This window comes from Anabas testudineus, chromosome 5, assembly GCF_900324465.2.
Source record: "Anabas testudineus chromosome 5, fAnaTes1.2, whole genome shotgun sequence".
NCBI classification, from domain to species: Eukaryota; Metazoa; Chordata; class Actinopteri; order Anabantiformes; family Anabantidae; genus Anabas; species Anabas testudineus.
Window position 1 is genome coordinate 15,021,910 of NC_046614.1, and position 14,748 is coordinate 15,036,657.

The window sequence follows — 14,748 nt, forward strand, 5'->3', positions numbered from 1 at the left end:
CTCCCTTTCCAACAAAGCATGATGCTGCTTCACCGTATGGATAAAGGCCTCATTGATGTTGCTGAGATGGTCTTTTTAGCAGTTTTGCCATGATTTTGCTATGATTAGCTTATGATGTTCTACCCTGTGAGCCACAGTAGTAGTAGAAGTATAATACCCTAGCCTTATGTAAATTGTGAGATCCTTATACCAGTATTCAATCAGTGTTTTAATACTCTTTCTTTAACCGCTATATTCCTATCTGGAAGTTGAATCATGGCAACTGGACTTCCTTCTTGTTAGGTTGAAATGTTTCGCTACTTATCCAAGTAGCTTCATCATCACCATATCCATATGTTATGTTGATGAGGGATGAATGTAGATACCTAAGATCCCAGCTAGGCACAAGCACCAAACTACTGAGCTTCTACATGCTTCTCTTTTAAAGGCACCTAAGAACAACATGGAGAGATTAGCGCTTGAGCCGATGTTCATCTTCCGCTGAGCACAGCAAAGTCCCCCTAAAGGTTGGATCCCTCCTACACTGATGCATGTCTGCTTCTCATCACACCTTCACTCAGCCCTAAAACACCACTGTCCTTGTGCTCCATTGGTCCCCCCCAGTCAGGTGGGTAGAGGATGTCCAAAATCCTTTCCTAAGACAAGCAAATACTCAAACATTCCCCAGTGTTTGCTGCAGACAGTTGACACATCAGCTGCATCGCTGACAGCACTGGTCAGACAGTAGGTGATCATTTTGGACCTTCTTCCATTTTTCTTGGCTTTTGAGCAGAGGGGCCCAAGCCAGGAAAAGTAGGATGGGGGCTGGAGCGAGCGCTGAAGAGAAACACTCCAGAGAGCTGGAGAAGAAGCTGAAGGAGGATGCCGACAAGGATGCAAGAACTGTCAAGCTGCTGCTGCTAGGTAAAGACAGTTAAGCTGGCTGAGTGGGGGCTCAAATGCAATAACAGAAAAAACATTTGGTTACACATACTTAGGGGCCCTATTGAGGCTAAGGAGCTGCTTTTTATTTGAACTATAAGTTGCATTTCTTTCTCTCTAGTTGAACGTTTTTGTATGAGGAGTTAAAGACATGTCCCTTGTAGTAATGTTTGCCTTACTTTACATGTTCTGTGCACTTAACCAGACATCATGTTGCAAGCTGAAATAGGAGAATGTATATAAATATGAGGGCTAATATCCTGTGTCACTGAATTACTAATACACTTTAATAATCACTCAATCCAATCCCTTGCTAATCCTGAAACAACAGGTCCTCCATTACAAAGGGCTTAACCCTGAAGGACACAGCTACCCTATTAGCCAACTCAGAAAAGAGCAGGTAGCTGTAGTATTTAAACACCAAACATTACAAGTAGTATGTTACTATACCAGTGGTACGAAGATTAGTTAAATTTCTACATTTAGGTAAAAGTTGTTTTAGTTTTTCTTAATTTTTTATACAAATTTCAACTAAAAGGCTTAAACATTCACTTCCAAGCTTGTATTGTTAAAATTAGATATATAGCTCAGTATCTCTGGCAATATAACAGATATCGTATCATCATCAGTGTTGATTAAAATGAAGGTCAGGATTAGAAAAAGTTCCTCCTGACAGCTCTGAACAAGATTAGACCTGTAGTAAGGCGTATTATGACCTACTGGGATCCTCTGTGTGAGGAATTCCTTCAACATGTAGTTAATATCATTCTCATCTCATACTCATTACTGAAATCCAAAAGATAAATAACAACACAAACGCTATGACACATGACAAAGTGATATCTCCTGAATCCTGGGAATATTGTGTAACATTTTTAAAATAAAGTTTGTTATTATTTTATTTTATGGTGAAAACAACATTTATTGTGTTTTTCTTTTATGCAGGTGCTGGAGAATCAGGCAAAAGTACAATTGTCAAACAGATGAAGTAAGATCGGGAGCTACTTTTTACACAAAGGCTTGTTTCTTCTTCTAGTGAGTAAATTACACTATTAACAGGTTCTCTTTTTTGTTTGTTTGTTTGTTTTTTACAGAATTATCCACAAAGATGGTTACTCACTTGAAGAGTGCCTGGAGTTTATTACCATCATCTACAGCAACACTTTGCAGTCCATCATGGCCATTGTGAAGGCCATGTCCACGCTCAATATTAACTACGGCCATTCAGATCAGCAGGTAACAGCTAAGACACACTTCCATGTGTTTTGTGTGAACTGATTTCACACTTACAGACATGCTGTAACTTGTATGTGTGCTGGTCCTCCTGTATTTACTCCATAGGATGATGCCAGAAAGCTCATGCATCTTGCAGACACCATTGAAGAAGGCACCATGCCAAAAGAGCTGTCAGACATCATTTTGCGCTTGTGGAAGGACTCTGGCATACAGGCATGCTTTGACAGAGCGTCAGAGTACCAACTCAATGACTCTGCTGGATAGTAAGTAAATCACCATACCCAATCATTTAAAATATTATAGGTGTCTTAAATAGTAGGTGGCACAGTAAGTGTTGATGTTTAAATAAGTTTAATCCTCCTTCAGCTATCTGAATGACTTGGAGCGACTGATTCAACCCGGCTATGTCCCCACTGAGCAGGATGTGCTGCGATCAAGAGTGAAGACCACTGGTATCATCGAGACCCAGTTTTCCTTCAAAGATCTCAATTTCAGGTGAGTCAGTGCTTGGTTTCTTCTGAAGAATAACACCAATCGTCACCAACCCATCATCAGTGGTGCCAACCGTGGTCGATGGCAACCATGAAGATAATATGAATCTTTTTGTGCGCAGAATGTTTGATGTGGGTGGTCAGAGGTCCGAGAGGAAGAAATGGATTCATTGTTTTGAAGGTGTGACCTGTATCATCTTCATTGCTGCTCTGAGCGCCTACGACATGGTGCTTGTGGAGGATGATGAAGTGGTATGATAACACTACAGTTGATATGCTATAGGCCTGCTACTCGCGTCTTATCCTTTTAAGATAGTCGACAGTTGGTTTAAATGAGTGGTGAGTAAAAGAACTATCTCTCTTTCAGAATCGGATGCACGAAAGTCTGCATTTGTTCAACAGCATCTGCAACCACCGCTACTTTGCCACCACCTCCATTGTACTCTTCCTCAACAAGAAGGATGTGTTCCTTGAGAAGATCAAGAAAGCTCATCTCAGCATGTGCTTCCCAGAATATGATGGTAGGACCACCACTGCACATAAATCACAGCATCTTAATGAAGTGACAACCAATTAAATATATGTCTTTTCATTAAGGACCCAATACTTATGAGGATGCTGGTAACTACATCAAAGTGCAGTTCTTGGACCTGAACTTGCGTCGAGACGTCAAAGAGATCTACTCTCACATGACGTGTGCCACGGACACAGAAAACGTCAAATTTGTGTTTGATGCTGTAACTGACATCATCATCAAGGAAAACCTGAAAGACTGTGGTCTCTTCTAAGAGCCATGCGGAAGAACCCGAAGAAGGTACAGTAAGTAAAGTCTGCGCAGCATTCAAACGATAATTCAAACTTACTGCTGGATCACCTAAACGGGTCAACTTATATCTTTTTGCAGGGTGCTGTTGTTGCCCTGTGATGTTCCAAAAATCCCTCCTAACTTCAAACTGGAGCCAAGAGAAACTACATCCTAAAATCACTACCCTCAAACACTCAAAGGCAAAACATAAGAAACTATTTGCGTTCAAAACTAAGATAAGAGCTTTGACCGAGGATTTCAGCTTCAGACTTTCCTGTGCAGATGTCAGAAGAGCTGAATTTTAGTCATGCTAACTTTTTAATCTCGAGTGTGTTGAACTTGTCACTGGTGGCTATGCAATCTGTAGTTAAGATTTCAAAAGCTTCCGTCAAGATCAACAGATTCTTTGTGAATAGATGAAATGCATTGTCTCTAATTTCCAGTAACTGGTCAGTATACAACCAAAAAGCGATCGAGTTGGCCTCACCACCTGCAGACGCACTTCAACTCCTATTAAACATTTACAGACAAAGTCAGTAGAAAAGGTTTTCATGTACAGACATACTCCAGAGACGTTTGAGACACAATTAAAGCAGATAACAAACTGAATTTTTGATGGAAGCATTAGAAAATGTTAACTTTTGCAATAGTTGAAAGGTCCATTGTATATAATAGATTTCTAATGAAGTGTGTTGAAACCTGTTCAGTGGTAGATGTAATATACTTAATACTGAAGTCTTCGATCCTTGTCTAAAGTTAACTGAAGCTTTAGGCCATTTGTCCAGAAAAAATAACTGTAAACCTTGACTAAATTATATTAAAGCTTCTGTAGAAAACTGAGCACTTTTACATTTTTCACAAATAAAAAGCAACACAGCAGTGTCTTGTTCCTAATCGGTCATTTATTATTTTCTTTTCTTTTACACAGAATAAAGGAATCGTCTGGGAAACACACTTTCTTAGAGTTAAATGGGACGATCAATACTATGTGTGTACAATAAATACTGTATGAAGCTATTGCCAGCAACCTGTTAGCATGAAAACTGGATACAGGGGTAAAGAGTTACATTTGATTGTATAATTTTTAAAATGTTGTACAAATTAACAAACAACATATAATGTATTAATAAGATCATTTTAGAATTATGTTACCTTTCGATTGAGGCAAGTTAGCTGCATTCCTGTTCCCCGTCTGTCTAAGCTAACTGGTTGCTAAAAGGCTGCTGACAGGTATTTGTACACAATTTGCATCATGCAGTTCTGATAACACCACCTGCAGTAAAATAGATGTTTTACTAATCAAACCTAAAACCATGATTCTAACAAGTGGTTTTGATCGTCTCATCTAACTCTCACAAAGAAAGTGAAGGAATATTTCCCAAAACCTTGAACAAATATTTTCTAGGGACAAAGTGGTCGGGGTGATGTCTGTTAAATTGAAAACTCTGAATCAGTTTGAACAAGAGTTGAGAAAACGAACAGCTGTCTCCAAACAAGGTGCCAGTGTAGTGATGTAATTGAGTCATGCAGCCTGAGAGGCTCGGCTGGATGCAGGCTGCTGAACTTCACAGATACTCTGGACGAAGCAGTGAGAAAACACTCCTCGGTTGAGCTGTACATGAATCAAACATCACAGCAAGGAGAGGATATTTACGCTTCTGTTTGTCTGAAACATTGATGAATATTCACAGTACAACTGTACTTGAGTTCAGTGCAATTATTCTTCAACCTCAGATGAAAAAGTTGTAACATTTGCATTATAAATACCTAAGGCCATCTAAGAAATTGTAGGCAACAACAGTTCAAGAAAGGTTTTGTTTGTCCTTTAAACCCTGAGTTCTCACCACATGATAATAAGTATTACGATGTGCAATTATGTGAAAAAGAAACAGCAAATGATGACGTCCATCTTATTTAAACCACGTACGTTAGAAACTAAGCAGGAGACAGTCTGTGTACTAAATGTGTCTGGAAGAAAACTGATGGCAAACAAACACATTTTCACTCTTCAACATAAAAAATACATCTTATGGCTTGTTTCATCATCAAAAAAGTAAAAAGAACCTCATGTCATGATTAGTGTAAAACTGTACATACATATGGAATGACATCTATTGTGCAATATCAACAGTGGCCTCAAAAAATACTTGACAATGTAATCCACAACTAATATGCACTGTACAGCATCCAGACACGGCAATACAAATTAAAGGCACTTCGAAATAGCACGAGTCATCCTGAACCTTTCTCTCACGCACAGTCATGGCACATCTGCTTGGCCTTTTTAAGACAATGAGTAACTAGAAGACTGACAGATGAACACTTCAGTTTCCTCAGTATTAACAGCCAACAAGCAGGAAACAGTCTGGGTTTGTGTTTGTCCGTTTCTCGGAAAAGAAAAGTGAGACTAAAGCATTTTAAAACTGTTAAAACAATATGGTTAATCGTGTTAATGTAGAAAACTGGAGTGAGAAAGAACTGACTCAGGCCTTTACGAGACGAATAACTTTCCTACAAGTATAATCTAAAACATGTTAGAGGCTCTCTTACTGTTTGTGCATAAGTCACAGCCCTTATGTAAAAGCACTGATCTAGTCAAGTGAATCCACTGCAATGAGGCACTAATCATCCTGTTTCGAGAAAATGTTTCAGAGGTGAGTTTTTAGAGGATATGCATTTTCCAAGGTTGTGGCTAGATGGCACTGTTCCCATAAACGCAATATTCTAATTCACAGCTCAGCTGTAATTTAAAGAAGCACTACACACACACACACACACACACACACACACACACACACACACACACACACACACACACACACACACACACACACAGACACACACACACACACACACACACACACACACACACAGTATACTCATTCATACATTAACAAATATCTGAACACACACTTTCCACCAAAACTATTTTAAAATTATGCACACACAAACACTCACTCACTCACTCACTCACGCACAACTGCAATTCAGAACCAACCAAATAGCTCTGAAGCATCAATTCACTCAATTTCCCAGCACAAAAGTTTGTTGTTCACCTTTGATGACTACATGCTCACCCACCAATCAATACCTACACACTTTTATTATTATTAGAGAAAGGTATCAAACTGCTTTCTCAGGTTCACTTTAGTGGATTTCTTCTAAGCTCACTGTGTCTGCAGCTGAGCAGGTACCACACACTGAAGACCCGTCCGTGCCTCTGTCACCACATCAATGTTCTTACTCAGAATAGTCCCACCATATGATCAATCTGCCTCATGTAGACACTCTTCAGAGGCAAAGTGTATCGTCGCTCCTCTGGGATCCTGTTACACTACAGAATGACAGAAAAGGAAGAAACAATGTGACGGTGACATAGAGAGATTTTACCTCATCATAATGAAGTGAATCTAACATGGGGAGAATGGTGCAGTGAAATGGGCTGGAGCAAAGATGATGTCTTTACGTTGCTGATGTTGCTCGGTAGCGGCGGGTTCTTTGGCTTTCTTTCTGCCAGCGCTCCCTCTTCACATGGAAACAAGTCATTCCACTGTTTCTCCCTGAAGCGCTTGTCTATAGGCACGACATGGCCTTCTGTAGTGAAGATGTACTTGTTATCAGATCTGTGAAGTGGGTTGTCCTCATCGAAGAGCTACAAAGTAAAAGAGATGGTTGTATTATATATGATGATTTTCTCTTTTAAGAATAAAAACAATTAGTCTACTGCAATCATAAGAACTGTACAGCATATCTAATATTAAATTTTGCTCTCATTATATCTATATATGTCATATTGTATATCCCTGACATGCTCGGTGAGAACATACCAGGTAAAGGTATTTGCAGGTCTCACTGAGGAAGAAGCTCTCCATGCGATCCTCTTTGGATTTGTCCACGACATGGTGGAGTGTGGCGTAACCACATCTGCAAATATGCAAATATTACAGCTTAGCTCTAAGTAGACACATCAAAGTGTAACTGTAAAACTTGAAAAGGTTTTATATAGCATGATCTGCACCTGACTTTGGCATTTTTCTCAAGGCTCTGAAGAATATCCATTCCAACATGCAAGTAGAAAGGATTTTTGGTCGCCTGTGAAAATAGAAAGAAATAATAAAATAGCATTTGGCAACCAGCACTCCTAATGCTGTGTAACAACAAGTCAGTGTTGTCACCTGGTAAAGTAAGTAGGTCGACTCCACCAGCTCTGGTCTTAAGGGGTAGAAGAGCACATCAGGAGCCTGAAGCTGCCAGTTGTACCTCTCAGGCAAAGCCCCAAAGCGCTTCCAGATGGCATAGTAGAAAGCATGCAAACAAATGGCATTATCCACATCCCCATTCAGCACCTACAGAGGACACAAAGCAGTAACACCTATTCTGGTACTTGAACACCACGCACACATATAGTATGATTTCTAAAAGTACATAAAACTAACCTGCAGCCCAGGAAAGAATGCCTGAAGGGAGTCGATCCAGGTGTTCATTATCTCCCCACTGAACATGTTCACATTCACATACAGAGGTGGGTCACCTTCTCCTTCATTACAGGACTCTCTCCTGGAACAAAAAGGTAGCAGACAAAGTTTCAAATATGTCTAACTACTCTATACTGTCCAAACTATTTTGTTAAATAGTTTTTTGTTGGCAGTCCTCAGTAAGCTATAATAGTTATATAGTTATATAATATGTGTCTTGTTCTGTGGAGACTTATTAATGGTTGTTAAAGAGGTTACACTGCTGTTTGAATATCTACATGACAGGTACAAGCCTCAAAGTTCAGCTTTCCAAATCCACCAGAAAAATAATACCACAGAACGTCAGCAGGTTTATTTCTTTTTGATTGCCCAATGTTACACTGAGAGTCATTTACATAGCTTGTAAAGTTTCACATTTCAGGTGGGGCACAACCCCATGTGAAGCTCCCTAATGATGCCAAGTGTCACATTCCCTCGGTGTGAAACTCACCCTTTCCTCAGGTGGTTCTGTATGCTTTCATACGCAGCCTGGAACATCTTGTAGTCCTCTTTTTCGCCAAAAAGGATGTATGATTTGAGCAAATACTCGTAGAAGGAGTCCATGCCAGCTCCAAGACCACTCTGCTTGCCAACCCACTGGCCTGTTTGGATATTAACCACATTCCCTGTGAAGAAAAGAAAAACAGAAGGTTGGCAGATTTGGTATTGTTTGTACCTAAAGTCGAAATGAGCTTGAAGAAAAAAAAAAAAATCTAAGAAAACAAGTATATGGAAAGAAAATCCAGGAAGGTAATAAACAGCCTTTTCATAGAACTACAGAATCCAGCTGCTCATACTGTACCTAACAGACCAGTTTCATTGCTTCTCAGGTTCCACAGAGCTTTGACTGCTCGTCTGGCTACCCACTCAAATGTGGAATCACCAATTAAGCGGCTCAAAATCCCAAACTCCACCAGTAAGGACCCAGCACCTGCAGTACAAGTCTCATTGATGCTATCAGGAGGAACTCCAGTCTTCAGGTTTACCTGCATTCCAGGAAGAAATAAACAGACAAATATATAAGTCATTATGTTACTGTTTATAGGAAAGCTTGTGACTAGTTAAATGGCGGGTGTGTGTATTAGCAGCTAGCTTGTAAAATCTCACTCACCCTCGGGTAGGGAATGCCTGTGCTGGTGTTCTCGAAGGCCGGCAGTAAACGGACAGCGAGGTCATGAGCCAGGTGAAGCAGCTCATTATCATAACCTTCAAAGCCCACGTTGCCAAAAGGATGCTTCGGGTCAGTCAGCAGGATATGAGCTGAGATAAGGCTGCCCAAGATCCTTTGACAAAAAGAGAAATATTACATTGGGCTTCCCTTCAGAAATAGATTTTTTATTGATACTCATAGTTATATGATGATATTTGTGCACATATACAAAATCATGTTAAACTTGATTATTTGCTCGTCTACACAACGCTGATATAATTAAAACTTAGTTTAGAAGTTTTAGAATTTAGTCAGATGAGTGGCAGTATTAACAGCACACTTGTGTATCATTCACAGAATAGCAGTAACATTCGTACCTGATGTTTGCCTCAAAAACCTGCACCGTAGAGTCCTTGTCAAAAGATACAGTATCTATAACCAGCTTGACGGCTCTCTGAAACTCTGTCACATTGCCAAGCACCTGGAGAGAAATACCACATTATATAACTACACTATATCAACAAGCTTATGTTGTTACACAATTAAGGCTTTTCAGAAAAAATCTTTTTTTATTATGATAGACATGATTTGTAAAGAAGCTCTACTGGAGATCTCTTAAAATAAACAGTCTCGTGCAATGAATGTAATTTGTGTATATATAGAGGTTCTTGCACCTAAAGCAATCATCTCTGTTCAATACTGTGTATGCTGGAGACAAGACACCTTAAACTCTCCTTTCCAAGCTTCCTCTATCACTCTCACACCTGCAGACAGCTTTGAAATTCTGCTACCACCTGACTCTATGTCAGTCCTTGATATGTTAACCACTGTGCCACCATGCTACTGAATGTAGTGCAAACAGCTGCTATCTGCAGAACAGGTAAAGTTTAAAAAGAAGGGGAAAACTCCCTTTTCTTGCTATAGAAAAATAAAAACATTAAGATCCTCTCTACTCTGTCAATTCCAGGCTTAATTTAATATGTGCCAAATGTCAATATTAACCAGTAGGTAAAACATTATAATGAATCTTGCACAGAATCTCCGCTATAAGAAAGAAAACACAGACACATTAGCTGAAGGTAACTTACCAATAGAGTGTCTAAGGTGTCAATTAGTGTAAGTGAGTAGTTCCCTAAGACGTCATTTATGTTGATGTTTGACCTGAAATTAAGCAGTGAAACAAACAGTATTACACAAAAAAACAGGTTATACAACAGAAAGCATATTTTAAATCCACAAAGTGGAGCGTTAGCAACAGACAGGAACACTAAATTAAAAAGCATGTGAATTTATATTTCAGTCTTCCCACTATCTAGGTCATGAAAACTGGTTGTTGACTTTAATTACATACCTGTATGATGGTTTGACAGTAAATACTTGGACTGAACTATCAATTATTATGACTAACCCTAATCTAACAGCATTTATGTAAGTGATTTCATCACTTTATTTTAAAATCATAAAAACTAACAATTTCCTAAAGCAGGAAATGTTTATAAATAAGAGGTTACAACTAGGGATTATTTAGCATTTCTTAACAGTCATCAAAATAGTTCATGTTACATTTTCATATGATCAACTGAAATGTTGTAGCTCTAGCAAAGATGCCATTATTGTTTTGTCTTGTGCCTGTGGAAGACCAGTTTAATTTCAAGTGAAGAGTTAAATTTTGAAGAGTTATTTTCTGTTATTTGCCTGATAGGGATGCTAACAAAAAACATTGTTGACTCAATGACTGCAGCTGTCATAGAAAGTGTTTTGTTACATTACTTTAAAATTACTAAAAAATGAACTCAAAAAGTCTGACTAAAACTCTAACTAAAAATCAGACATTGCTTTTGAGTTGTGGTTCAATAGATGTGAAACTGGCATGAACAAATATGATGGTTCCCCTAGAAAAGATAATAATAAGAAGAAGATAATTTGACCATAGGGACGTGTTAAACTAAAGGGTGTCCTGTAATTAGCATCACAGGTGACTTCAAACTAGTAATCAGTCTGTGTCTGTTAAAAGAGTAAGAAAGTCACTGTGCTGTTTGGTATCATGGTGTGCACCACACTAGACATGGACCACAGAAACATAATGAGAGGGCTGAATCAGGAGATTAGAAAGAAAATTATAGACAAACATGTTAAAGGTAAATGTTGTAATGTGTGGTGGTGGTTACAAATGGTAACCAAAGAGCCTAGAACTATTTCTAAAGAGATAAGGGGTGAACTCCAAGGTCAAGGTAGATGAGTTTCAGATAGTTGTTACTGAAACAGTAAACTTAATGGAAGATGACGAGGAGGGCTCCACTGCTGAAAGCAAACCATAATAAAATTAGAAAATGCATATTGACAAACCACAAAACAAAAACATGTTCTGGGGCTACTTTGCTGCATCTGGCACATCAAAATCATATTGAACATCTGTGGAAAGAGCTGAAACATGCAGTTGGAAGAAGGCACCCTTCAAACCTGAGACAGCTGGAACCAAAATACGACAGGTGCAGAAGTCTCATTGAGAGTTACAGAAATTGCTTGATTAGAAAGTACTCACTGGCTTATTTTTAATTTTTTAGAACCACATCACAAGTACTCTGTTTCCACCCATTATATTTGGGTGGCAACAGAGATCATCTACATAGATATCTTGGCTAAAAAAAAACAAAACACAAAACTATTTGCATGACTAGATTTGACTCTGTGAAGTCAAATGCTGAATGAAGAGGGAAACCTTTTAATAAGTGGTACAATGAGTAGTTTTCACAATCCCAACTCAATCAAGTTTTTTTGTTTGTGTGTTTTGTATTTAACCTTATCCTTTTTGCATTCTGCACACGAGCACAAAATCAGCTATGCTATGGCACACTGAAGAAGACAGGCAAAATGTCTGAGTATTTTATTTCCCTGTGGTGAATACAGAAACTGATCTAAAATCAGCAGAGCTTTAACACTTCTTGTAACTTTCTGCACTTTACCTATAATGACAGACACAACTTGTTCATTTTAATTTATTCTTTGACTTAATGTGATATTTTAGGAGCTGATGGCAACACTGGAAAATTTGTAAAAAGCTTTAAAATTGTCTCTGTTTCTGCATTATTATGATGCAGCATGACATTTTTACTAAAACAATAAAGAAGACCCAATTAATAATAATAATAAATAAATATGACAAAAATCAGTCTAGGGAAATTAACCAATCTTAAATATTTGCGTGTGAACATAAGTATGTGAAAGGAATTAATCCTATAGCAATGCTGTAGAAGGGCATGAAGCGTGCATCTCATGCAAGCAAGCAAACCATCATCAATGAGTTTAAGGAGAAATGAGCTGAAATCCTTTCAAGGCAATGTGTAACAATGAGAAAAAGGATTCACAAACTTTCAAGCCCAATTGTAAATCTTTAGTTAATTAAACAGTTGTTCAGTTTGTTGCCGATTAATCTGATTATTACTTTGCTGGATTACCTTCATTGGTTTACAATTTCACATATGGTCTCACTTATAATTTTAAATGCACATAAAGTGGTCAAGAAGCTACTTAAAGCAACAACCAGGAAGTGCATCAAACTCTGGATTACCTGCTGCACTGTGCCTGAGCCCTAACCTGTTCAAAGAGAGCAGTACAAGCTAATTTGACTATAAACTAAATGCAAATAGTCCGGGCTGTAGGGCACCGTTATGATGTCCCACAATGTGCACTGCACTTCACAGCAGCAGGTGTCTTATTTGTTCAGCTAGTTAGAAACTGCTTTGAATGACTCACGGGTTTAACACGTCTGGTCCCCTCCCTTCACAGTCAATAGGATTCAATTCGTCCTCGGGAAAGGCATATTTCATGTAATTGTCATATCCGAAATAGAACATTTCCTTGGCCATGCCCTTCATTTTTGCTTTCAGTGTGTCCGGGAAGGAGCTGTATCTCCGGACGTACTCGTCCTTGTTGCCATCGAAGAAGCTCAGGTAGGACCTCTTAGGTGACTCCTCTTCAACCTTTGCACAGGTGGTCGCCGTCTCTTCATATTTATGGGCCTGTATTCGTTGAGACCACGAGTTATCCTTCGACTCGGTCCCCTTTTCCTCTCTAAATAACAAGTCCAATTTGTGCAAATTGAAGCTGAGATGGAAGTTGAACCCCCAGCTAACGTTAGGTCCCAGCCCGAAGGCTAGCCACAGCACACAGCTGAGGGAAAGTCTCAGTACGACCAAACCTACTACTATTGACCTCCATTGCATCTTTGCCCCGGCTCGTTCTTAAAACGCATAATTTAAATCCACACACCAACGAGAGGGTGAACGACTGAGAAATCTTCTGTCTTCTTGTCAAGCTAACATACAAGCACAGACTGCTTGTAGTCACTTGTGGTGATTCTGTCTTACACACTTCCTGTCAACAAACCAGCCCCTCCCAGATCCCGAGGCGTGATTGGTTATTCCCTTATGTCGTCAGTCAGATAGTACAGCAGATGCGTTCGGTGATTGGCCGGAGAACTGTCAATCACATGGTTGCGTTTCGTGGCACTCCGGATGTCTTTAATTTAACTTCTGCCAATAGAAAACAGCCACAAGACCGAAAGTCACAAAACTGAAATATGATTTGGTTAGTTAAAAAAAGGTGAATGCAAAGAAACTGCATTATTAATAAAGTATAAAAAAATAATACACATTTTATCAATAACTTTTTTTTTTTTTGTAATGCCTCTATTACTAGAAAGTAGTAGTGATCTCTCACAGAGATATAAAGAAACCTTTATGTATATAAGAGGTTTTTTTGCGTGCAGGAATTTGTATATATTTAATGAGTGTAGACATGACATGAGTTGCAACATGAGTTGCAAAAAGATCTAGATTTCCAGCTCAGATAAACAATGAATGAGGGTGCCCAAAGTCCTTCACTACTGTAATAAAAGAACTGCACAATATTGAGGCGATAGTCACCAAACACCTGCACAGTCCAGGTGGGAGTTTTATAGAAAGTGATAATTTAATGATCTTGCATAATGTAAAAATGCACAAAATATTATTAAAACTGTGCTGGAGTTTCAATAATAAAATTATTTGTAGGTGCTATATACATTATGCTACATCTGTGCATTCACAGACGGAACTATATTTTTCATGATTTGGGGGAAATTGCCTAATTTCAGTAGACAATACCCATTAAATCATCTTTAATAAACACTTACTATTGTATGTGTTTTGCAAACACAACTGAAATGGGAATCAGGCCATAAGGGTTGGAATCGAAATAGTGTGTGTGAAGTTGTTATATTTCTAATTAAAACAATTGCTTCAAAAACAATCAATAACCTTTAATATAGTGTAATAATTTACTACATTATGTTAAAAAATTTATTATGTTATGCGTTCACAATTTTTATTAAATTATCAGATTTTTGCATAAATGTACAGTAGATGTGTGCTTTTATTACATGCAGTTATTTCATTATCAGTTTCCACAAGGTTTAATCAGACCAATTTGAAAGCACTTGTGGAGGACTAGCATTTAAAATACTGAAGTGAAAGACACTTAAGTTCACTTCCTGAAAAAACTGAATTACTACATTACAGGTTGTGACATTTATACAATGCTTGTGGTAAGTGTACTCAGTTCGTTTTACTTTTTAAATAGTCTTAATACCCA

General features: G+C 38.5%; 2 protein-coding genes across 2 annotated transcripts; one reads left to right on the forward strand and one right to left on the reverse strand.

Moving 5' to 3' along the window:
- The first annotated feature begins 797 nt into the window (after positions 1-797).
- gnat1 (guanine nucleotide binding protein (G protein), alpha transducing activity polypeptide 1) lies at positions 798-3,436 on the forward strand. Its single transcript, XM_026348399.1, has 8 exons — positions 798-903; positions 1,867-1,909; positions 2,016-2,157; positions 2,263-2,420; positions 2,524-2,652; positions 2,771-2,900; positions 3,016-3,169; positions 3,246-3,436. The coding sequence occupies exons 1-8, from the start codon at positions 798-800 to the stop codon at positions 3,434-3,436; spliced, it is 1,053 nt and encodes a 350-aa protein (XP_026204184.1).
- Positions 3,437-4,335: 899 nt separating this feature from the next.
- On the reverse strand, positions 4,336-13,493 carry edem1 (ER degradation enhancer, mannosidase alpha-like 1). Its single transcript, XM_026348812.1, has 12 exons — positions 12,871-13,493; positions 10,206-10,278; positions 9,495-9,598; positions 9,079-9,250; positions 8,770-8,953; positions 8,419-8,593; positions 7,890-8,010; positions 7,629-7,799; positions 7,472-7,545; positions 7,281-7,377; positions 6,920-7,105; positions 4,336-6,787 (listed from the first exon to the last, which is right to left on the reverse strand). The coding sequence occupies exons 1-12, from the start codon at positions 13,338-13,340 to the stop codon at positions 6,698-6,700; spliced, it is 1,917 nt and encodes a 638-aa protein (XP_026204597.1). The 5' UTR covers positions 13,341-13,493; the 3' UTR covers positions 4,336-6,697.
- Between the last annotated feature and the right edge of the window lie 1,255 nt (positions 13,494-14,748).